Raw genomic sequence first — 25,526 nt, 5'->3', positions numbered from 1 at the left:
CATTGCTGTCGCTGGCAAGGAAATGGCCGATAACCCTCCTGACGGGTGTGTGCATGTATTTGCATATCTGTGAGCATGACAAGTAGCAAAGCTAATTTGGCCCGGTTTGCTCGTGACGACCTGCACTCTCAGGCAACTATAAAAAACAAATTAAATGTCAGACTTGTGTCAAAGACAAACTGACAAACTTTTTAAAGAAAAATACATTTTTGTTACAATAAAAAATAAGATATTTGCAGTATGGATACTCCCTTTTTTCGTAACTTTCACAAGAAGCAATAATGTTACTGAATGCAAGGTGAACGAGCTAGATTTTATACAACGGGAATCAAAACACACGAATTAACAGAAACTTTGGGTAATACTGCATATTTAACGAACCCTGCATTTCGGGTGGATTAATCGCTTTACTCTTATTTTTCGGATTTAAACCCGGACAGGTGCGGAACCCAGCAGGGCACGGCGTGTGGTTTGTGGAGCCTACTTGCGTCACAGCCTCCCCAAGTGTACCGGAGGCGGTGCTGGGCAGTGCTCTGTGACAATCACAGGGAATGCCATAGCAGCGCACAGTCTAACTGCCGAACGCCCCGTGTGTGTCATTCACCTGGACTGCCACGGCTGCATTTTTTTAGTATTTGAAAAGCGGACCGTTTCGCTCTGCGTACAGCCCAAGCTACAGTGCAAGGGTCGATTACGGCATTTTAATGGTAACATCGCTGACTTGTCCGTGGGAAGCAGGATCTGGAATATAGGTAGGATGGTGCGACTGAGAATTGCAAACGGCTGGTTGTAGTCTGTATGGGAAAGGACTTGCTAATTTCCTTATTGGCGTTTGGCCTTCAGCGGAGCAGGTAGATAGCGAGCTAGCTAACTGTTTCGGGTGCGGAATTCACTGGGGTTGAAATGTTTGAAATGACCCTGGTTAGCTAGCCTTCTCCCTAGCTGTAGCTAACTTTAGCTCCCTGATAACGAACGTTTCTTGAGCCATAAGGTTTTTCGATTTGTCTCACAAATGCCTGTTACTAGTGCGAAATCGGACATATTCAGTGTGGTGGCTAGCTTGCTAGTTTGATGTTTGAGGGTGGTGGTCACTGAAGTCAATCTAACCAACCAGTTGTTTTATAAGCTAGTCCCTGTGATTTCATGAGATAGCAGGACCTAGCTACCGTTAACGATGTGTTGCGAAAGGAATGTATCTTTCTTCTGCATTGTGAGTTAGATGCTGAATTTTTATGAGTTGTAACGTTACCTTGCAGTGATCTGTAGGTTTGATGTTTGGTGCTGACTGAGGACAGGAAAGCGGGTGGTGTGTCTGATAGACATTGCGACTGTCCTGGACCAGCTGGTCTATCTGCCTGTTAACAGACTGATTTCCCTGTTGTAGTAGTGAATTATACTCGGCGAGACATCCCAACTGAAGTGGATGGCTTCATATAGCTATATGCGTAATATTGCCATACAAAACACACCATGGTGTTATGACCGGATGGCATGGTGAGTTGAAACGCTAACGTTAAGTCTACCTTGCAAAGATCTGGCTAGTTAACTAGCATCTGGCTAGCAAGGAGGTTTATAGTGTGTCAACGTTAGCTAGACTAAATACTAGCAGCATTTTGACTCATTTATGTTATTGTCGTGGATTTCTATTCCAGAATTAACTGCCTTTCAAATGTAATCTATTCTAATTGAATCTAATTTCATCATATTTTCTTGTAATACTAGTTCGTAGTTATTTCTCTTCGTTTTCTTTTATTATTCTTATCTTAATTATTTAATATATTTTTGGTGACAGCCGACACCTAACATGCCTAGCAAGGTGTTGGTTTCCATAAAAACAATCTTTTCAACCTGTTGTCAAAACAGTCTACAAGGTATTCGAGCTTTAAGAATATTACAAGCTATTCTGTCCTTTTTAACTTCTCAGCTATCTCATTGAGCTGGTGGTATTTCCACATTTATAATGCGTTTTTTTCCCTCTTAAGTGGACCTATGAATTCATTATCGCTCATTGATGCTGAATTCCACTGATCACATGGGTGTTGCGATTGAGAATGCTAACGAAGGCTGAAATTTCCTTAGACCAATGGACTTGGACCTTTACAAAGAGAGATAGTCGGCTATGTTGATAACACTTCAAGAGTGAGGAAGCCAAATATACACAACTTGGTAACACCCTATGAGAGATTATACCTGGAGCCTGCAGTCCTTTGGTTGTGATTGTTGAAGCTCTGGTGTGTGGTGAATTATTTATGGACACATACTATCTTTATGTTTGTTTTTAGTAGCATCTAAAGAAGTATGCATTACGTTGTTGGTAGTAGTAGAAGGTAGTAGTAATGAGTCGTGGACAGAAGCAGTTTTTTCCCATGTCTCTCAGGAGCTGTCTGGTGAACGGAATGTAATTTAGCACCATCCTCTTGAGATGAGAAGGTGAGGAGACTAGCCGAAGGACCTTCTGGACCTTCATGGACCTCCTCTGCTGCGTATTGCACAATTCCTTGAAATACTTTGAGGGACAATGTAAGGAAATCGTATCGTCTTTGTAAATTACCCGGTGGTGATAATGGTGTGGAGTAATGGGTGGTTATGGCAGACACATGACAGATTTACGCCCTTACTGAGCAGTTTTGTTGGTGTTTGGTTAGGGCCCTCAGACAACAGCAGTTTGAAGTCTGGAAACAGTCCTGTCCATTATCAAGGACGTCTGGCACCCTGCTGACTTATTAACATTCCAGCAGTCAACGGGAACGCTGGCTCTTTCATACTTTGTGACAGCAGCGTGCCGTTATAACTACAAGTGCGCCGGCGTTGGGAGGAACATGAGGTGCAGAGGCATTCATGCGGAGGATCTGTGTTCAGTGTATGAGGGGTACCAGTCGGGGAGTGGTGAATGGAAAGGCCCTGCTGTACTGGGTCACAGTCAGCTGCTTTAAAGGACGCTGGTTCATTCAGCAGATGTACATTTTGATTCATTTGGTTTTGATGATTCCGACAGTCTTTGGCTGCCAGGATTGAACATTAAAAAATAGACCTCACCTTTTTGTTCCAGACACTGTATGAAATTCTAGATCCGTGAGTCGGGGTTAGAAAAACTGTTAGAAATAGACTTGCTTTCTTTTAAGTCAGGAAATAGTGTAATTAATTGATACATGTGTTATTTTATTCCAGGTTGTCATTAGCAAATTTTGATTAAAAAAAAATTGTCGCTCTGAATTGGTCTTGTTTCTGTTTAATGAACAAAAATGCTTGTTAATAACAAGAAATGGAATATTCGGCCTCATTTGTGGTTTGTGCTGTGGTGTTCCTGAGCAGCCATGTGCCGGTCTCTGAGTCCTGCGCAGACTGGGGCAATCCTCTGAGAATACCATGTGTCTAACTGCACGTGACTTAGCTACCCACAGCACACCACGGCTCGCAGCTGGGTGGAGTTTATTTAGGCCCATTTGTTTTTAATTCTAAATGTCTGGAGTGTTTGAATTCAGAGTGTTTTTCCCTCTTGATATCGCTGATAAATAACCATTTATATTTTGGATTCATTGATTTGTAGTTTGTGAGAGGATCAGTAAAGTAGCTTAAAACATGATCACGGAAAGGGGCTGTCTGTCTCTTGTCACCCACAGTGCTATGTGTTCCCTTAGTGGTGCCTCAAAGGCAGGCTGATCAGACAGTGCATGCAAATCAACATTCAAATATAGGAGAAGAACAGGATGACCTGATACATTGTATATTGGCATTTCTGTTTCCTAATAGGGTGGTTTAGTTCGCCCAGTGTCATTCATGTAAAAATATACAGTATATCCTTTGTGACATTGGGATTAAGAGTCAACATAATCTGCTCTCTGAAAATCTGCCATCATGCCTGAAAGTATTTTTCTGTATAATATGAATCTTATGTCTGTCCTCCTAAGCTAATGCAAGTGTGCATCCACTCAGAGTCCCTCATCGCCCATTTCTGTACATGTCATTTGAATTACCTGATGTGCCACCTTAACACTTGCGTGGAGACCTGCAGACCAGTGATGTGTAGCTGTGTAGTGGAAACCCCACCAGCCTAAAATGTTCCAGATTATGAGCTGTTGTGTAAAATGTTAGCCTGATAAAATGATAATATGCTGGAAGCACTTGAATAGTGCGGAACCTGTGCCTTCATGTGTGTTTGTGGTCTTACCCCTGTAATTGGAGTCATTTATTCAGCTTTATAGTGCAGTTTATCTCTTTAGCCCCCCTTGAGAGCCTATGGTGATAGGATATATATGTTTCATTAATCATAATAATCACTTCCGTGCTTTAAATGGGCAGTTCCACTTTGTTTCTTCATACCTAGAAGGGAAGTGAGTCTGAGAAATGAAGTAACTTTGAAATGGATGCATGCATTGGATCGCAGTGTGCAGTAGGCTTGCGTTTAGCGGTGAAAGAGAGGTACGCTCTGTGCTGATGTGTGCTCCCTCTGTCCCTCAGAATGCCCAGGGTGCTCTGAGCCGGCCTCTGAAGATGAGTGTGACGTCATGGTTCCTGGTCAGCAGCTCTGGCACTCGCCACCGGCTCCCACGGGAGATGATCTTCGTGGGGCGGGAAGACTGCGAGCTCATGCTCCAGGTGGGTGAAGCGCACACACACAGACACTCACACACTCACTTGCAAGATGATGTCAGGGTGAAAGCTCAGTGAGTTGTGTCAGTGTTTATTCAAGAAGGGAAAGCATCAAGGGCATGAAGTACACTCAGGTTTTAGAGCATGTACATGAGGGTTGCTCACAGTGGGGGCAGAGCCTGCTGGGAGACTCCCCCTCAGGTCACCTGAGAGGTCACATTCAGTTGACACAGACAACACTGCTGTCTGCCTGTATGAGCTGTGTACACCATACAAGCCTTTCAGAAAGGGGTTTAATACACAGTTTGGTTAAATAGTGTCAAGGTCTGGAAAAGCTCCCTCTCTGGTGTATTAGCTGTGCCCAGCTACACCTCATTGTTGGAACATGTGTGTCCAAACTTTAGAGCGATGGGCATTATTAAGACTGCTTTAGAACAGTCAGATTATCTCACTGAGGAAAGGTCTGGGTAAGAAGGAAGTGTGTAGAAACAGTGACATGAAGGAGGCAAATGGCTTAAAGTATTACTTTGTTTGGTTTGCAAGATGCCTCAATTGTTTCTGACCACTCCAAAATTCAAGCCCAGTTTCCTTTTTGCTGGAATGTTCTGTCTCTGTACAGGAATGCAGCTCCATAGTGATTATGGTAATATAGGACAAACCACAAACCACATCTCGGAGAATGGGCCAAGCTACAGTGTTATGAAATTGGAGGCGTTTGTCACTTGCTTAAACCTCAGCGGATGCATTCCTCAAGATGTCTGGGGGTACTGAGCTGAAGCACGCAACTAAGGAGGCATACAAGCCATTCATTTTCTGTTCATTATTGAGACTAACTTCAGTGTTGTGTGCTTGGCCCATTTTCCCGTTGATTGTATGATTCTGAAATGAGACTAGTGGCCAGCTATTGTGCCAATGTTGGCTATCCAAGTACAAGCCCAGATAAATCTGGTTATGTGGAGCAGTTCAATACTCAAGCTACCCCAGATCAGACAATCTGTTGCCAGCAGCAAGGACAGTGTTCATATACTCCAGAGAGGCAGGAAGTGAAAGCAGGTTTCTGTGCTACTGGGTTTAACATGAAGGAAGGGTCCGCCTGTGCTCAGGAAGAAGTCCTCAATTGTAGGAATATTCATGCTAAATGAAGCATTGCAGTACTATGTCCTTCCTCCAGTGCTGTGCAGTTGGACCAGCCTGTCTTTCTCTTACTCTCCAGAAAAGCTTTTGATTCCAAACTCTGGAAAAAAAGCCTGATTGAAAACTGTTTATATACCTTCCACAGACTGTGGTTTGTTCTAAAAGCTCTGCCCACCCACAATGTGTCACACTAAATTCTAAAGCCTCCCTTGTCCGCATTCAAGCCAGCCTGCTGTAGCCAAACCACAGCCCCGCCCATTTCTAGTGATGGCTGCGTATTACCTCTCTGGTTAGATATACAAGTTTTCCTCCACGGCTCATTATGCTTTCAGTAGTATTGTACTGTCACACTGCACAGCCGTACTCATTTTATTTTACAAAAAGTTTGCCTGGGAAATCTCTTTAACAGGGGTGAAGTTTTTTGTGAACCTCTGCATCTCCTCTGCTTAACTGGCAGTCTGTTATGTGCCTCAACAAGCCCTTCAAACAGGCCTTTGGTCGCCTCTGAACAAAGCAGCTATATGTGTTTCTCTTGGAGTCTGAGATGTCTCACTGGTGTGGAGATAAGTCAGTTTTACTAGGAAAGAAATGAACCACATGCTCTTTTATGTATTAATTAGTTGGAAAAATAGTTCAATAACTGATTAATAATAGTAGGCCCCATGGTCGTTGGCTCCTCATCGATTTTGTAGAAACGTGTGATAAAGCAATTTTTCTAAATCTTTACTAATCAGTTTGTCTCCATGCATCATCTGACCTCAAGGAATGTGAAGATGTTCCACTTAAAACATTAATAAGCTGGAGCTACAGTGCGCTGAGCAGGTTGTAGGCTGACATCCTGCATGGAATGGGGCTTATGTACACATGAACATACTGCCTGGCTCCAGAATTCATCAGCGCTGGACAAAAGCATGAGAAAGAATGAGAGAGTGACGATAATAAGTCTGCGCTGAGTGCTGTCTCTCTTTGATGCTGTGGAGAGGGCTGTAGTGGGTAATGAGTGGAAGAAGAGCATGCCCAGTCTGTGTTAATTGCTGGTCTTGTTCGGGGCATTCATTTACCTCACGCTGAATAGGAATTGAGATTCACAGGGACGTTCCGCATGCTGCTCTAAGGTTTAATTGAGGAAAGTAATGGGTTCTGTGTGGTGTTACTGCCACAGAGCCAGTTGAATGTGTTCTGTGGAGTTTTTGTTTAGGACAGGTTGCCCATTACAAAAAATGTCCAGAGAGACTGTTGTAGCATCAGGGTCATATGTAAAGTTATAAGTAAGTGGAGTTGCTTCTTCTATGTTTAAGATAAGCTCTGTTATGTCAGTGCACACCTGGGTGTTATTTCAGCTATTTTCCCTTAGTTTTACATTGGTTTCTGAATATTCATTTTCATTCATGCATACATGTTTTTAAGGTGGGACATAATAGATTATTTGCACATCTTAAGTGTGCAAAAGTCAATTGCAAAAGAGACCCCATTGAAAAAAATGACTTAGTAACTTATTTTAACATGTATTCCTTTGCAGGAAAAACACCAAGTGAATTAGGTGGCCCAAACTGAATTACTGCAGTGTAAGCTCTGTGACTGATCAAGCCACATTTCAGCTGGGAGTGTTGACTTGATTGTGTCTCACATGATGGAAGGATTACCTAGCAGTGTTGCTTAGTGATGATGTGGTATTGATTTTTTTTTTTTACTAGTACTGAACCTGCCATGTAATTAGAGCTGTGGAAGCAATCTGGAATCAATCTGTCATTGAGACAAAACCAATTACAGATCAAATGAGATTTATGGTTGTACCTGTTATCCATCACTGTTTAACCCATTGCCATATGCGAACCACCTTAAGGTCTGCAAAAGTTATGGATGAAGAGACAATTCAGTCTCTTTGTCTCACTGCTGCTTTGTGTGCAGTTGGAAGGAAACAACAAAGCATTTTGTGGCATAACCTTAAAACATTGGAGAGGAATACATAGTTCATGACTTAAGTGCTCACAACATCAATAATTTATCCACAAAGTACTGGTAAGGCTACACTCAAAGGAGAAAACTACACATGAAAGCCGTGCGTGTTTTTGGCCTGATGTCCAGGCTATAGGAAGAGCCACGTGCGTATGGCACCATCTGAGATGGTACCATGGAGTGCTTAATAGCAGTCCCAATTTGTGTGGAGTAGCATACTCGGAGCTGCTTTATTCTGAGTGCTCTCCTTCATCTCTGGTCCACCAGGCTTTAAAAACCCTCAAGCCTGATCAACCCCATACAGTGCTTCAGTTCAGAGAGAGTGTAAAAGAAATTGTCTGTATGGGTATGAGTGGGTAATGGTGTGGCTGCTTTAGGTCTGCCAAATAGGAATAACCAGAATTCATCAGCTTAGTTTGCATCTGTGTACCTGAGGGAATGAGCTATTGAATATAGTAATGTTGTTATGTGTAACGTGTAATAACGAGGGGCAAGCCCTCAGTTTTGGGAGAATCTTCAGAATATCCCTTAAATGAGTGCTCAGAGGTTCATACACAGAGCTCTTTTAGAATTCGCTATGCTACTTGTTACCTGCTTTGTACAGTTTGCATGGTGTCTTGTCTGTCAAATGACTTCTTGCTCATATTCTTTGCATCCCAGTCTCCTGAGTGTCTGTAATACATTGGAATACTTAGGCAGAATGTATTTCAAAGGGGGTAAAATGATTTTTCCACTGTTAGTCTGTGTCGTATCATCCCAGGCACAAGGCAAACCAGGGTGAAACAGGCTGTCAGGTTTTCCACCAACCCAAAATAAACCACGACAAACCCAAAACAGAAAAAAGGAACGCCTTGCCCCAAACAGACTCCCTCACAGAAGAAAGAGCAGTGGCTCACCAGGCTCTCCTTGAGCAGCAGTGGAGAAAGCTGAGTGAGAGGTTGCACCCCAACACACCCTGGCCTAATTACACTGCCTGCTCACCATGTGTGTGCAGAAGGCCGCACGCTACAATGGAAGTTTCCATTCTGCTCACTGTTGGTAGACATTACGGTTTTGTGTTGATTGCTGATACCTAGCTGATTGCGTAACGCTGCTGAAGGCTTCACCCGTGCTCCCCTGTCTTGCAGTCGCGCAGTGTGGACAAGCAGCACGCCGTCATCAACTACGACCCGGCCACCGACGAGCACCTGGTGAAGGACCTGGGCAGCCTCAATGGGGTAGGCGGCGAGCGTTCGGCCAGACGACCTGGGGCGCGACTGGCCAGCTGGACGGGACAGGGCACCCTCGACTGGCCCCGGCCAGCCGCACAAAGGAGCTCTATATGAGTGCCAGTTGGGCTTGTCGGAGCAGAAGCGATGAGGACGGAACTCTGTGCCCCTTTGGGTCTATTCTCTGGGGTTCTCTCCCTCACTCTGTTCCCCTACCACTGCTGTGATGGCTCCCCCAAACAAGCCCGAGGAAAGGGAGAGAATGCGGCCATTGTTCCAGTGTTGGTTTTTGCGTGGGCCCCTGTGGGAGAAAGCCCGCTTCCACACTGTACGCAGACCGCAGGGGGAAACGGCTCTCAAACCGCGGGTGATTGATGTGGGGCTAGCTGGCAGCCACTTCAGATGTTTGTGTCCGAGCAGCATCCGAGGCTGAGCATTTCAGCTTCCCCCTGAGCGAATGAGGGGTCCGCAAGCTCAATTTTAGGATACTTCCCACCCAAACATTTTTACTGTAGCCAAAGCGGCTCTGGGTAATTTAGACAAGTTTGCTCTCTGATGTCTGCCATGGTGAAGAGGGAGAGAAGTATCAGCAGGGATTGAACTGAAACCTTACAAAGCACAGTCTGAGAGGGTGGGAATTGCTGATGTCCTCATTGTCCAGCAGTTCTTTGGGTTTTGGGTCGCTGGGTTTTTCCCTCTAGGAAATTTGAATTGCAGCTTTCGTATCGGGTCCAAGATCTGATACAGTCTAAACCCCAGGGATAGAAATGGGAGACTAGTAAATAATGAAGTGTTCTCCCTTGGCTTTTAGGCTGATTATAAGACACTTCAAGCAGATTCCACTGCTGTGACTCTATATGAGTTTGCGCAGTGGATCAGCAGTGGTCAAAGCTCAGGATTTTGGATGAGACCATTTTAGTTTCAGATCCTTTGTTAGCTCAGCCTCAGTCACGGTTGTTGGAGTGCTGTGCCCAGCTGTGTGCTTGGACCCTAAAACAAATGAGTCCACCGAGTGAATGGTTTTATTAGTAATGATTAGCAGTTTGAGAAGCCACTGCTCTGTTGAGAGCATTTGGTTGCGGAAGGGTGCTTTCAGGAACACCTTACACTCCATCCACCCATCCCTGGAGCTGTTCTGAGCTCTGTCATGCATTGCATAACAAGCTCTGAAGGGTAATCTGCCACGCTGCTGTCTTAACCTTCTGGTGGCCTTGCTCTACGTGGCAAAGTGTCTCTCTATACTGCGTCTTATCCATAGCCAGGCTGCGGGCTACTGGCTCTGTACCATGGTGAAAGCAGGCAGAAGGTTATTATTCTTTTCTGTTGACCATGTGTGGTGACAGCAAAGAAGGAATCATTAAAAATAAATAATATAGATTTTGATCACTCTGTTATCACCTTCTTTGTTTTCTCTATATAACCTATATTTTATTCTTTTTCTCTCCAGACCTTTGTGAATGATCTAAGAATCCCAGACCAGACCTACATAACACTCAAGCTTTCTGATGTTATTCGCTTTGGATATGATATCCTTTTATCATGGTTTACTGCTGCCTTCTGTAGTGCTAGAAGTCACATACAACCTGTTCTATAAAGTAGGTTCATTTGTGATCCTAGAAAAGCGTTTGACATAAATGTTTCTTATCACTTTGTTTTGCAATGCTCAGGTTGTTCAGTTAACATGCTGTGAGGTCCTCTTGATGGAGTTTTTTGTCCTTCAGAACTTTTAAACTGTAACATAAATCTTTGACAAAATGTTAACCTCTAGTGGCTGAAATCTGAAGGCTTTAGGTTATTGCAACCACTGATCCAAATGTCTTTGTTGCTCACAAACCCCTCCCAGCTTAAAAACAAAAAAAAAACGAAATACCATTTAAATAACCAAGGGAAAAGCAGCTTTCCTGCTGGTTGGCTTGCGTTTCTGTCAGCCAACCAATTAATTTTGGTCTGTCGTCGGAGAGGGGAGAGAAGGCATGCTTAAGCTTTCATCTCCCCCCGTCACGTGTTGCTGAGGGCTTTGGAAAGTTGGAGCATGCTCAGATCAGGGGTGCTGTGATGATTCACGGGATTGGACTGGCTCTTTTAACCCCGTTTTGACGTTGAGGAAAAAATGGTGCACATCCCACTAAAACAGCCTCAGAATGTTAATGGTAGATGCGATCCTGATTTCTGTCTGTTTCAATTTTTACAGTTATGTATATGTACAGTAGAACCTTCTCAAAAGCCTAAGGTTATTAAAGGGAAAGCTTAGACAGGAAAATTATGCTTCAGTAAAGCATGCATTTCCAGTGCAGCCTTTTAATTTAAAGCAGATATTTTTAAGAACATGTATTTGACTGCATTCCCAGTCCATGTACAATAGTTGTAGTATTATGTGGTTTAGTCTAACCGATCTGGTTCTCTGCGTGTTGGTGCCTTAACTCGGGTCTCACATTCTCATGTGTACATCCTGGAAAGGAGTCAACACAAAGTTCCAGAGGAAGCACTGAAAGTAAGGGAGGGTCGTCCTGCACGCGCGTGTGTGTGTGTGTGTGTGTGTGTGTGTGTGTGTGTGTGTGTGTGTGTTTGCATTTGTTTGTGCTGGTGTGTGCGTGTGTGTGTGTGTGTGTGTGTGTGTGTCTGTATTTGTGTGTGTACGTGCTTGTGTGTGTGTGCTTGTGCATGTGTTGTGCCTACAGGTTGGTTCGGTAAGTGCAGAGGGATTCTGTTGTAGTTTTGAAACAGTTGACCCCTCGCTGCTCTTGCAGCATGAGAAGTACACCAGCCAGCTGCAGATGAGCATGAAGGCGTCGGAGGGGAAGAGGCGGGACCACTCGGATGAGAAGACCAGCAGTTCCGACTTCCACCGATCCAAATTGGAGAAGACGGAGCGCAAGCCCCTGACAGGTAAGCCACATCACCTGGAATTACCAGCAAGACCTCTCTTTGCTGTCCATCACAGGGTTAAAAGGGCATGGAGTGCCCTGTATAGCAGATCATGTTCCTCTCAGTGATAAACTCAGTTCAGTGTTAAACCTGGGCTCTGCCTCCTACTGTGTTGTGAAGCTTAAATAGACAGCTCTGCAGCTTGTTAGCCTCGATGATTCCCCTGTGTAGGTTTGGGTTTCTCTGTCTTGATTTATGCTCTCCTGGCCGTGGGCACCATATGGCTGGGGATCATGCAGGTTGGCAGCGGCTTTGTCTCTCTGCCTAACAGGATGCCAGCCGCGCTCATATCGCATGGCACTGTTTCAGCTTAGCGGAGGAGCGTACAGTATCAGGTACAGTGGGAGATATGGGTGCCTGACTTGCATGAAAGAGGCTTTCATGCCGTAGGCAAAGGGAGGCAGTTCGAATGCATTTGAATACTCGGTAGAGTTGTCCGCTGTAACCCAACAGCGTGAGTTATCTCTTCATACAGCTTGCAAGCCCATTATGAGGGCGGACTTTGTTTCCCTCCCACAGAAACCTTAGTGATTCTGTTAACGAAGTGCCCTTTAACTAAAGAGCAAGCACCCTTCGCAGCTGGATCGATGCAGACAGTGGGCTCCTTATGTTTGGGCGCTCAGCCCTGCAGACTGTAATGAAGATCCATAAAGCACAGAGTGGGGTGGCTGTCTCCTGCTTCCACAGGCTGCTCAGGGCGAAAGCCCTGGTGACGCAGTTGCGCTGGATCTGGCCCGGCTCCGGGCCTCGGCTGGAGATTGATCTGCTTCTTAGCGTCCGGCAGGAAAGCTGACGCAGCAGAGGGCCGGAGTCTGGATGGAGATGACTGGATTCCCAAAGACGCCGAAACGTGGCGGGGTGGATTAGGAGGGCCGTTCGACACCCTGTGCTGCGGGCGCTGCCACCCTCGTGGACAGGGAGGACTGTCTGCGATCAGCCATGTGGGATCACCCCGGCGTCAGTGTCCACTGTCCGTCACTGCCATTCCTATTTCCTGCTGCAGTAGCACAGCTAACTGTTCTTTTCATTTGGTATATAATTCATCAGAATTATATACCAAATCTGCCTGATTTAGGGTCAGAGTCCCTTCAATTGTCCCTTGGTCTCTATAAACCCATGCATATACAGTTATTGTGTTTTTTCAGTACACACAGTTAATGGGTTCAGCTGTGCCTTGGCATACTTTGGTGTTGTCATTCCTGCTCTCATTCAGCATTAGTCCAGAACGCTGAGTTTAAAGCAGCCACATGTATTTTTGATTGTGTCTTCCACGCTTGAGTGAGGAAAGCAGTGAGAGTAGAGTCCTTACACCCAGCTAATCCCCTGCATGGATTATCTGGTGCATCTAAGACCCATTCAGAGCTCGCATTACCTGGGAATGGGCAAACAGCGGTGCCCCTGCCAAGCTGCAGATCAGACGTCAGCCACGCTGAGAAGTCACGAGTTGGTGACGCGCCCAATCTTTGAGCTGGCTGTCACTCGCCCTGTATTCTGGAGTGTCCCAGACGAACAGCATTAATGGTGCAGTGCTGTAGAGGAATCCGGATAAATTGTCCCTCCTGTGCTGACTGCTCTCTCTGCTGACGCATCGGTCTGGCGTCATGTTGCTGCGTGGGGTTGGGGTGTAATGGCACCCTGGCGGAGACGGACGTGTCACCAGCATCTCCAGTAAAGTCGATTTGCTGCGCTGACTCAGGTCCAGCCCATTCCCACAGGGCAGGCCGGTGTGTCTGCTGTACCCTGTGTGCTCCGCAAGACGGGCGTCTGGCTCCCTGCCCGCAGGCCTCAGTGTGGCCCTGCCCAGTCCAGCCTGCTGTGAGAGCGTTACTCACCATTTCCAGCAAAGCCAACGTGCCTTTTAGACACAGGGCAAAAGCTGGCAGTTTACTATGTGAAAAGACCTTTACTTTACAGGCTGTAAACGACCTGTGCATAACTAGCACAAATGTACCTATGATCATGGAGGCTTCATAGCCACGTATTCTGTGCTGAACCATTTTTACTGTCAAAGATTTAAAACATAGGCTGTTAAGTTTGTAGTGCGATGAACACTGCAGAAGTATATAACACATGTGATGGTTCACTGTCTTGCTAAATCCAGACCTTCTGCTCAGAGAACTTGCTGAAAGTTTCCTGTGCCTTGTTCTGGTGAAGCATGTGTTTTTACTTCCCTTTACTTTCCCTTTGCCAAGAGCTGCAGCATTAGCTCATCCTACTGGCATCAATGTCTTTTTTAGCCTCCACCTCTGCCAGTGGGTCTGGTTCTCTTCGTCAGTCTCTCCACACGGCGCGACTCAGCCTGTTCCTGTTTGTCCGCCGCCCTCGCGCTTTGACTGGCTGTCGCCGTCGTGCCGTGTCTCCATGGCAATGGTGGGAGGTGGCCGATTCCGCCCCGCGCTTGCTGGGACAAGCGCGTTGAAACCTTTTGCCTGATGTCAGTTAATCCTCGTGCGTCCAAGCGCAGGAATTTCCAGTGCGCGGGTCCTCGAGCTGGCCAGCCAACCGCTGGACCTTATTAGAGGAATGTAGCTCTTTCACAGGAAATGTCTTTCATAACAACAAGTTAATGCTCAGATGTCTCTAGCAATACACACCTAAATCTGCCTACACAAATGAGTAGTGCTGGAGTCTTGGTTTTTGTGTCACTTGCGCGGGAACGTAGGTGATGAAATGTGTCGTAATTAAGCTTGTGGAAAATAGGTTCTTTTGCTCTGAAGCAGTATAGCAGCGGATCTTTGACAATTTACAGTACACTCTTTTCAGCTTTACTCTTCCACTTCAAACTGTCAAGTGCAAGTAAATATTTGCTCTGGTGACCACAAACACAGCTGTTATATTTTCATTTCCAGACTCCGCTTGTTTTTTTTTTTTCCTGCATCTCCATTTGAAATGTAAGATTAGGATTAGCGGTGGCCAAAAATCCCCTCTCATCTTATTGGTTGTAACGTTGGCGTGTTGCACGTGACCAAGTGTTGTACTCCTTGCTGACCCTGGAGCAGTGCGAAACATCTGATGAAGACGTAAAGGCTGGATCGCAAGCCACTGTCTACTTCTCAGTGCTGATCGCTGATCAGGTCTCAGCAAGTGAGCAATATCACTGATCCCTTTGGCTGGTTTGCTTAGCCCTGATCTGAGGCCAGCAGAACCCGTGGAGCAGTGTGGAATGTGACTGTGGTCTTGCTGTCAGGCTGCCCAGGCTCTGGACAGATGCTTGGTTCTCTCTGATCTGTGAAGCAGAATGATAATCCGTGAATAATAACAGAGGGTATTTATAGGCCATTCCCTCACTGTGCTCTCATTCTGGGGGGGTATGCATTATTCACCACTCCTACCACAGTAATGCACCTACTGCACTTTTTGTCCCTTTTCTCCAGCCTTTGGTAGATCCCACAGTTTCAACTTGTGTCATATTATTTTCTGTTTTGTCACTGTAGGACTTCACCTGTTATGGCGCATAATGTGTCTGTATTTAATCAGTATTACTCAGATACTTAGTGTGACTGAAAATGATGGTATGTATATATGTATGCATGTATATATTTTATATATGTTTAGAGGTTGGTTTTCCTTAAGACATGAAACGGTAGAGCTTTGCTTCTCCCCTATACTGTTTCGGCTTTATTCAGTCCTTTTCTTTGCATATTTGATAGCCCAGCTTTGTGTTTTTGTGAAATAAACACAGCAACAGCAGTGGCATCTGACCAGGGGAGCTTAGGCGACTGGGTGCTCCAGCGTGGATTTTTTTCAGTCGTGTACTGATTCTGCCCTACTGTGTTTGTTTGTGTGTGTGTGTGTGTGTGTGTGTGTGTGTGTGTGTGTGTGTGTGTGTGTGTGTGTACGTGCACAGAGGCCCCTGTATCCCGGCCCACTCCCCTATATGGCCAGCCCTCATGGTGGGGGGAGGACGATGTTGGGAACAAGGGGCAGTCCAGTGAGGGACGCAAGCCAGACGAGAGCCACTCAGGTGAGCCACTGCCAGCACTAAACTGCTACTGTTTAACATACCAAATAGAGATGTCATTCTGAGTCTGGTTCCAGGACCGCGGACTCTGAATCCTGCGATTCTGAATTGTTCTTTTTGTCTGGGTACAGTGTTTTTTCACGTTTCCTGTTAGTCCCCCCTGCCATAAGTTTTCCTACCTGAAGCACACTACTCAGGGTGTAGTCTGAAGAGAGTGAACAGTGAGCTTATGTGTTCTGACAGGCAGAGCCGGCTAATTCAGAAGTATATATTTCCCACCACTTTTGTCCTCTACCTGAAATACTTCCACTCCAGACTCCCTTGTGCTCCTCAAAGCCTTCTCGCCATAGAAAGGCTGTCACCCGTTGCCTTGGCTTCACCATGCGCTGAGTTGACACCCTGTCTGGCTGGTGACAGTCCCCCAGCCCTGGCACATTGCTGCAGTCTCCTCTGGGGACGTGGAGCTGGCACACGGCAAACCTCTGGGAAGCCCTGCCGAGGAGCCTCGTGATGGATTAACCTCTAAGCCAAGGGGAAGGGTCATTGTTTTTCTCATGCTGCTCAGCCTGAAACAGATTAGTCCTAAACTCTTTTCCTAAGTAATCAAAGTTATTGGAGCGTTCTCTCTTTAATTCCAGTTGGCACAACATGAGGGTAGATTTTGTGTGTGTGTTTGTGTGCGAGTGTGATCAAGGACTGAAGTAACTTTAAGAGTGGCTGTATGAATGTGAGCAAAAAGTGTGCTGTCTCCACCTGCAGTAACCCGTAGAGGCTCAGCTGAATTCTTCTGCAGTCTTCAGCATGCTGCAATTTACAGACAGAGCCCAATCTGACATTTGCTCAGGAAGTTCCCTCTGACATTGAAATCCCTTTGCATAGTCAATGGAGCTGTGTCATTGCTTTGATCATTGCTGGTTTACCAGTTTAATCTCCTCTGAAGAAGATAAGAGATTTTTCTGCAGTGCAGATATTAGTTACTCACTAACAAGTTCAGGTACCAGAAATGTTGTTTGAATTTGTCATTTGAAACTCCTGTCTTTGACTCTTCCATTTGCAATCAATCAAAAAAAATACTTACACTTAGTGCTTTCTTTATTTTATTTCTTTTTTCCCCCTTCTATCTAATGGCCTTCTCCCCCCTGGAGAATGAGGAATCAAGAATGTGTGTGTAGGAGAGCAGATTTATAAAGTTACACAATCATGTTTACTCTCTGTATTCAAACCATTTCTTCAGACTGTTTCAAAAGTAACTTTTCACAGTGATGTTTTACAACTCAAAATCTTTGCCCTGATTTAGTGAAAGCTTGGAGGAGCTGACCTATTTCTGTAAAGCCCTCAACTTCACCTGCTCTAGAAACGCCCACATTCAGCACTCAAGTGCAATTTGGAGGGCCTGGTTTTTGACATCTGTGCCTACGCTGTTCTCAAGGGGTAATGAAAGGTCAGTTTGCTTTAATGTTCCATCCTGGTGTCTGCCAACAGAGAACCTGAAGGAGAGCTCCAGACATGACCCTGAGATCAACGGCTCCATCTCCGACTACCGGGACACCCAGAGCAAGTCCATCTACGGGTACCGTCGCGAGCCGAGCTACTTCGAGATCCCGACCAAGGAGTTCCAGCTGCACTCCAAGTCCCCTGAAACTGAAGTCCATGAGATACCCACCAAGGACACAGACACTCCACCCACACCGACCCCCACCCTGCCTACGCCCCCTGTGGTGCAGAGCCATGCCTCCTTCACCATCGAGTTTGATGACTGCACGCCAGGAAAGATCAAGATCAAGGACCATGTCACCAAATTCTCCTTCCGCCAGCGTAAGCTGCCGGGCAAGGAGATGGCCACCACGCCCACTGAGGTGATGTCGGCAGAGAGCAAGGTTGCTGATTGGCTGGCACAGAGTGATGTCAGCATGATTAGGAGGAAGGCCCCTTGTGAAGATGTCTATAGCACCAAGAGTGACTTACCCATGCACATAAAGACCCTCAAAGGTGAGGACAGGTTAAAAATAAAATAAGTGAGGCTTGGCTCAAAATTGGTTGTCTCCATTTGTTGAATGTCCGGTTTAATGTCTTTGTCCCTCTGTAGGACACCACCATGAAGATGGCACCCAGAGTGACTCTGAAGACCCCATCCTGAAAGAGAAGCAAAGCAAGTCGCAGCCATCTATCCTGTCCAAGCAGTGCCCGCCTCCCGAGCTTGCGTCCCCGAAACCCCCCTCCCCTCCAGCCCGCGAGGAGTCCCTGTCCTGCTCACCCCCGCAGAGCCAGAGCAAGCCGGACCCCCGGCAGGCCTTCATCATCGAGTTCTTTGACGACAACCCGCGCAAGAAGCGCTCGCAGTCCTTCACCCAGAACTCGGCCCACGCCGACTCCTACTCCGCCCTCAGAGCCAAGCTGGAGAAGCGGAAGAGCGCGGCACAGGCCGGGGAGAGGCCGCCCGCCTCGCTGGGCTACATCCCACCCACGCAGCAGGTCACGGTCCCGCTGAAGGGGCCTGGCCCGGGCCAGGGCGCCCCCCAAAGGGCCAGCTCCCTCAAGCGGGAGAAGACGGAGGAACGGCTCGGCACGCCCGCCGCCCGCTCCTCGTCCTGCGTCACCATCAGACCCTTCGGCAGCGTGGGCAGGAGGTCCAAGCTGGCCCAGGACTTCGCCGCCGAGTTTCTGAGGGACCACGGCGCCGCCCCCGCCAAGGAGAAGACATTACCGCCGCCGCCCATAGAGGGGGCGCCCCGCTCCCTCCCGCCCGGCCTAGCCCGCTCCCCTCCGCCCACCTCCACCCCGGCACAGCCCGCCTCCCCCGCCCACCTCTCCACGCCCCCGATGGCACCGCTGCTGCCCCTGGGCATCCGCAGCATGGAGCTCAAGGCCTCCAAAGCGAGGAACGATGAGGAGGACAGCCTGAGTGACGCGGGCACCTACACTATCGAGACCGAGGCCCAGGACAAGGAGGTGGAGGAGGCGCGCAACATGATCGACCAGGTAAACACACCTGTCCAGGCCGTGGCCTTTCCTCTCATTGCCACTGTGTCGAATGCCTCCTATTGAAATCGCCTTTTAATAACTCGATGTGTTCACTTTTCAACCAAGGACCATTGAGCTTAAATGAGGGTGTACGAATATGCCATTTAAGTGGAGGAAAGCTGACGGCAGTGAAAATGCTCAGTAGCGGTGAATTCGAGATGGTTATTGATGGTTAGCCCTGAATCTGTTTGCACAATATGAACTGTTTGGGGAAAAGCTGGCAGTGAAAGAGCTGCTAGTCAGGGTTTAAACAGGTTGTGCCAGAACAGCTTTATTTGTAGTTGAAATGCCATGAGCTCTGAGAATAAACTATGTGCCTCCACACACATCTTGCATCTTACAGATGCCATTAGTATCGCGGGTGTTCAGCAGTTATTTTTAGGAGCTTATGGGTCTGTCATTCAATTCACAATAAACCTTAAATGCTCGTTCGTATATAAATATTCATAGTCATTTAATATGGGTTGCTGTCATTTATTTATATTTGTGCAAATTATAGGATCTTTAAATGGGTGTATTGATCATGTCATTGCATTGGCAACCTAGCCTGGTAGGAAACAAATTGTCCATATGTCATTTTAATCAGTCTGTTGTTTAGTCATCAGCCATCTTATAAATTAGGTGAAAAGGAGGCTTCCATGTGCGCGTGACGATCAGAGGCATATAGTACAGAAAATCCATTCATTGCAAAGCGTTGTCTTAGAGGTTTACAGTGGCTGGGATTTTTATCCGCAGTGCAAACAATGAGCCTGTCAGTCCTCTTGTCGCTTTTCCAGAGCGCCCCACTGACAATCTGACAAGGAAATAGGTCAGCTTTTTTTTACCAGGCTCCGCACACTCTTATCAGCTTTGGCAGTGCAGACGGGGCCTGGGTGGCTTTCTTAAACGTGCTGAGCACACAGGCAGGTCAGGCGTACACTACAGTGTGCTACAGCTCCAGATGGTCGCCACTTTAAAACACACAGGTTTGTTGGTAGGACCTTGTACCTGTCAGTCAGTTTAGTTTTAAATGGAGGAGGGTCATTCACGGACTATATATCCCAGACAGCCTGATAGGGTTATTTTTGGCTGTGACACCGTTGAGAGTGAGGGAACGGTAATAAGTGTCATTAGTTGTGAAATGCTGTGTAATTCCTCCCCCAAGAACTTCTTCGTGCCGCCTGTTCTCCCTAGCATGTGTTTAGACCGTGCCCTGCCTGTCTCTTCATGTGTGATCCGCATGCCGGGCCTCTCCCTCTCCCCTGAGGTACCCAGGCTAGACCTGACAGCTCGTGCTGAGTGGAATGGAGTAGGGAGAGCCAGCAGCAGCCTAGTCTCCTGCCTCACAATCCCAAATACCATTGGGTCGTCAAAAGGGGTGGGGCAGCACACTAATTTTGAGCGGGCTGCTGTTTCAAGTGCAAAACAAAAGGCTTTGCGTAAAAGACACGGTAGTGGTGCCGACATTAGCGTGGCCTTGAATGACGGGGTGGAGGAAAGTGTTCACAGTCCAGGATCCCTGGGCGAGAGTGCTGTGCTGCTCCACTTTCAAAGTGGCTGATCCTCTTTCAAAACATGCAACCGCTCCCTTTGTGTGGAATAAATACTTGTGATTTCGGTCCTCTCTTTCTGTGACATTCCAATCTTTTTGGAAAGTGCTCTTATTTTCGCAGGTGTCCTGTCCTGTCAGATATTGGTGCGGTGAGGAATCTTAAAGTACATGGCAACAGCTGTGAAGTGTCGTCTGTGTATATAAAGACCCCATTTAAACTTTGACACCGACTTAAGAACATTTCAGTCATTTGGTAATGTTTAGCTGTAGAGGAATCTTTCCTTGACATGTTCTGACTTGCTGTTTTAGATACACTGCCCTCTGCCTGTAAGAGATTGGAATTACATCACTAGGTTAGGTCATGAGGTGTTTTTGGGATCTGGCTACAGCTGGAGGTCAAGAGGACCATTCTGATGTGGTTCAGTCCAGAACTAATACACATTACCAGAACTCTGTTAATAGTCACAGCCCATAAACATGGCCATGATTACACACTAGCAGGGTGAAATTGATTATTATCACATTTCCTAACTAGCAGTGGCCAAGTCCTGCCATCGCAGAGGTTTTGGCGTGGTGCAGCGTACCAAAAAGGGTTTATGCTCTTTGCCTTGTCCTTCTGTGTCTGCCCCCTTTTCATTCTGAGTGTGTTCTAGTTACAGCAAAGCTTGTAATTGTGTAACACGTTTAAGTAAGTGTTCCATTTTATCTTGTATACTTTTTGTTAATTTCAGCAACTTCCAACCTCAGTATTGTGTAAGAAACAAAAACACTCATGACCTTTGTACCTGAATTGAAGGACAAAGCACTCTCCAGTTAAGTTAACAGGGTTGAGTCTTTGTTATAGATTCTCCTTTAGGTCCTCAAAAGGCTCTATCCTGAACTGATCACAGTCACCCTGTAAAGACTCTCGGTAATGGTTCAGTAACACAGAGCGAGGGAGGCGGGTCCATACCGCCTGTTTCTTAATCTAATTGGCTAATGTTGCTGCACATCACAGCCCGCGTGCTGTCCCCTGCCCCCGTTGCCTGTACTCACACGTGCTTTATTCCTGACAGGTGTTTGGTGTTCTCGAGTCCCCTGAGTACACCGGCGTGACCGCCGCAGCGTATAGGCCCGTAATTAACGATGACAGGGACGAGCAGGCTAGCCTCCGGCTTAGCAAGGGTAGTTCTGTGGATCTAAAGGCAGCTCCAGTGCAGGGCTATAACCTGGCTGCCCTTAGCGGCGCCCCCAGCAGCCCGGCGCAGGTAAAGACCCACCCCCGGGGCCGGCGTGTCTTTTCACCCTCTCATTGGTCTCACGCTGGGCTCCCACTCCACCGCATCAGTCAGCCGATCCACCGATCAACCAATCAGTCAATCAATCAGTCATCTGCAGAAGGGGAAGCACAAGTCTGCATGCTCTGCTGATTTGGCATGGTGTTTTTTCCACTGTTCCTCCCTCCCCACCGTCCTTCCTGTCGTCATCATTGTTGGGTTTTTATTTGTGCTGCCCTTCTCCCGTTCACTGGTGTTGGGGTCTCTCTACACTGGGGTGAAATGATCCAGCTGCTTGTAGAGATGCAAAGGACGCATGTAGAGGTTGGAATATTTTTTTTTTCCAGTAATGTCAACTAATAGGCTGATTCAGTAGATTTTCTGGAGAGGAAGTGTTAGATCTTAATGAGCACAGATTCAGTGCTCATTTGGGTTGTGGTGTTAGTCACTGGGATGGATAGAGTGTTAAACTTTGTGAACTCAAATTTAGAGTGTTCAACATTTGTGCTTCTACTCTATTTCAGACAGCAAGGTTGTTCATCAGTTGTCATTTATCAAAACTATTCCAGCCTCTAAAGTCATCATTTTTACTACTGATCTAAGTTCTAAATTATTAAATGATTTCATTCTCAATAATTTCACAAAAGATGTAAATGTGTTAAATGTGAAATATGTAAATTGAATTGATTATCAGACACTAATATTTTGGATAGGAATAACACCACTATATCCCAGGCATGGTTTATTAAACAAAAAACAGTTGGGAATTATAACAGCATCTAGCGAGCTTTGTGAAATTATTCAATGTCAAAATCATCACTTGGTTCAGTGGGTCTGGGGACTGTGTGTTTGGGTACGAGGTAACTGTTTGTGTTACAATGGTAGGTGCGGGCAATTGGCCCAGGGCCTCCTGGGGGCCCCAAATGGGTCTCTCGGTGGGCCAGCCTGGCAGACAGCTCAGGGCCTGTTGGGGGGCTCTTTGACATCCCACCGCAGCAGGAGGCTTCTAATAGAGGTAAGACAATTGGAGGGCTACTCTGAATTGAAAATTTTGTGTCACAGTAGCAAACAATGAATGCTACACCCCATACCTGTTTCTCTGTTTAGATGGGGGAATTATCCATCAGACAGTGGTGAACCGAGGCTTAGACAGCACAGAGTCGGAAGGCACCCAGGGTTCCCGAACCAGACGGCTTCTTCCCCAAGTCCCACCAACAGAGAAGACGGAGGGTCCCACTCCCAGCATTTTCATACGCCACGAGCCGTATACAGGGTTCGAGGCCCCTGAGGTCATGTCAGGAACCCCCCGCCAGCAGGAGACTGTTCAGAGGCTGAGTGTCCAGGACGACCTGGACCCGGACAGCCTGAGTGATGCCAGCAAGTCGGACGACGGCTCCGTCGTGGAGCGGAGCAGGAGGCTCCACGCAGGGCGGGGCGAGAAGGGCGGGCCTGCCGCAAAGTCCACCTCCTTCTACATTGGTTCTGATGAGGTCCTCTCCAAATCGCCGTTGGCTCACACCCCCGTCCTGTCCCAGGCAGAGAGGGAGCAGGACCTCCCTCCCAAAACATCCCCAACAACGGTTCTGATCAGGCACCTGAGTGACCACGGGCCCCGCAAACCAGTGAAACCCACCAGCTCGGCCCCCAGCCTTCACTCCCGGGACAAAGACCCCTCGGCCGCCGTGGAATCCTCCGTTTCATGCGGTTCGTTTGTCAGACAGGAGAGCTTCACCAAAGACGGGCCTAGCAGCGACGTTCAGGTCAACAGGCTCCCGCACATCTCCAGCCACCCAGCCCTGAGGGACCTGGACTCCGGGGACATGGGCGGGGGCGACAGCAGCCAGGACACGCAGTCCTTCCTCAAGGAGACGGAGAACGCCCTGGCTGCCCTGGAGGCCAAGCTGCAGGCCCAGAGCCAGGAACAGGAGCAGAAGCAGGAGGGCTCCTCCGGCCCGATCGAGGACTCCCTGTCAGGCGACTCGGACGTGGACACGTCCAGCACTGTCAGCCTGGTCAGCAACAAGAACGACGCCGGCACGGCGCCCAGAAAGCGCTCGACTGCCGGCGACCTGCAGAAGGAGAAGTCGTCCTCCAGCTCGTCCATCCAGGACCCGTGCCGGCAGGCCTCGGCGCGAGAGCGTCTGTCCGAGAAGCGCCGCACGCAGGGCAGTGACGGCGGCAGCAGGACGCAGGCCCACCGCTTCCAGCTGCGGCGTAGCACGGGGAACCGCGGCTCACTGGACTTCAGCGACGAGGCCCAGGGCTCCGGCCTGCCGTACTGGCCTGACACCGCCTCCTCCGACCACGAGGCCAGCTCCCGTCCCACCACCCGCAGGAAGCTCACCGTCCCGCTGCAGAAGGAGGACTCCGGCAAAGCATCCAAAAACGCGGTCCTCCAGGCGCTGACCCGCTCCAACAGCTTGTCGGCCCCGCGGCCCACCCGCGCGTCCATGCTGCGCCGGGCCCGCCTCGGAGACGCCTCCGACAACGAGGCCGCCGAGGCCGACCGGGGCTCCCAGGGCTCGGACCCCAGCGCGCCTGCCAAGACCCCGCCAGACAGCAAGAAGCTCTCCCGCCTGGACATCCTGGCTCTGCCCCGCAAGAGGACAGGCTCCTTCACCACGCCCAGTGACACAGAGTCCTCGGCCAGCAGAACTGGCTTCTCCAACCGCAGCTCCGAGTCCGGCAGCTCTGTGCGTAAGTCATCGATCCCTGACTCCAAGACGGCCTTGAGGAGGAGTTCAGGAGTCACCGGGAAGCAGCCAATCACCCGAGCCCGCTCCAGTAGCGCCAAGTACACCAGCACAACCAGTGAGTAACATCTCCATGACCTAGCACCCCCCACTCCTGCCACAAATGTCACAGTGCTTATTGCTATTTTTTTATTTATTCAACATTGCAAACAGAGTATGTATTTTGTTGTTAAGAGTGGGTTAAGAACCATGTATCACACAACTAAAATATTCAAGTTTCTCCATAGTCTTTTCAGCACCTCATACTTTAAAAAACCACATGCCATTTGGAAAGGACTTCCAACTGTAAACATAGACACTAGAGGTAACCTTCCCTGCTCATGAAAATGAATTGGTTTGACGCTATCAAAGGAAACATCTTCTCTCAGCCCAAAGAAGGATGTAAGCCTTGGTGCTAGCCAGCAGGAGCTCAGCCAGACTCATGAAAACATTCATTCTCTGAGTGCCTTATCTGCCTGCCATGTTTGGGCACTGGTTTCAGGTTTTCTGGAAAATGCAGTCATCATGGAAATGAGCTCCTCCTCCTTGCCACCAAAGCCACTAACAGTTTCCAACTATCTCTTATTGCTGAAACCCTTATTTTCTGTAATTACAAATGTATTGTGAGGCACATTTTGAATATTCTGTTTTGGTAAGGTCAAATACATTTTAAAAAGATCCTTAAAAGTTCACGACTGTGTGACTGCAGTGTGAGTATTGTAACCAGGGTTTTGTACTCAGCCTTGGTTCTGGAGGGCTCTTTTTAAGCTGTCACTCTCTAAGTCGAGGCTTCAGTGCTTCAGTGCTTCACTGAATTAGGTGCTTAAGTGCATGACTAAAGTGAAAGCGTGCAGAGAACTGTGGCTCTCCAGGATTCAGATTCAGTAGCAAGGCCTTACAGTGCAGATTTACTAAGGAATTCTAACATAACAATATCTAACATCTCCATATGACTGGTAAAAAAGGGCTATTAGAGCTTTTTTTTCTTTTATTCTTTGAATGTCATCAGACCTCGATTACTTTGACCATATATGTTTTACTATCTGAAACTGAACAAGGTCTGAGACCTGTTCTGTCAGAGGTTTGGATTTGTGGCTCTAGGTGTTTCATTCTGTTGTGTAAAGTACGCATCTGAATTTGTAAATGTCTTATTAAAAAAATTGCAGTGAAATGTCAATGTAAAAAAAAAAACATCAGTATGTCAACTGCTTG

At 47.5% G+C, this 25,526-nt stretch overlaps 1 protein-coding gene across 2 annotated transcripts in view; it reads left to right on the top strand.

Moving 5' to 3' along the window:
• The first annotated feature begins 553 nt into the window (after nucleotides 1-553).
• The window catches only part of cep170b (centrosomal protein 170B), a 32,967-nt gene continuing 7,994 nt past the window's right edge, over nucleotides 554-25,526 (top strand). For both annotated transcript variants that reach the window (XM_036541870.1, XM_036541869.1), the window contains exons 1-12: nucleotides 554-752; nucleotides 4,459-4,596; nucleotides 8,808-8,897; nucleotides 10,336-10,414; nucleotides 11,321-11,379; nucleotides 11,636-11,774; nucleotides 15,661-15,777; nucleotides 17,257-17,763; nucleotides 17,861-18,753; nucleotides 21,382-21,573; nucleotides 22,468-22,597; nucleotides 22,690-24,393. In XM_036541870.1, coding sequence (XP_036397763.1) covers nucleotides 4,492-4,596; nucleotides 8,808-8,897; nucleotides 10,336-10,414; nucleotides 11,321-11,379; nucleotides 11,636-11,774; nucleotides 15,661-15,777; nucleotides 17,257-17,763; nucleotides 17,861-18,753; nucleotides 21,382-21,573; nucleotides 22,468-22,597; nucleotides 22,690-24,393 — 4,015 coding nt within the window. In that variant the 5' untranslated portion in view covers nucleotides 554-752; nucleotides 4,459-4,491. The remainder of the gene's footprint in view (nucleotides 753-4,458; nucleotides 4,597-8,807; nucleotides 8,898-10,335; nucleotides 10,415-11,320; nucleotides 11,380-11,635; nucleotides 11,775-15,660; nucleotides 15,778-17,256; nucleotides 17,764-17,860; nucleotides 18,754-21,381; nucleotides 21,574-22,467; nucleotides 22,598-22,689; nucleotides 24,394-25,526) is intronic.

This window comes from Megalops cyprinoides, chromosome 12, assembly GCF_013368585.1.
Source record: "Megalops cyprinoides isolate fMegCyp1 chromosome 12, fMegCyp1.pri, whole genome shotgun sequence".
Classification (NCBI taxonomy): domain Eukaryota; kingdom Metazoa; phylum Chordata; class Actinopteri; order Elopiformes; family Megalopidae; genus Megalops; species Megalops cyprinoides.
The sequence above is the reverse complement of the archived record's forward strand: the minus strand, read 5'-3'. Positions and strand labels throughout refer to the sequence as shown.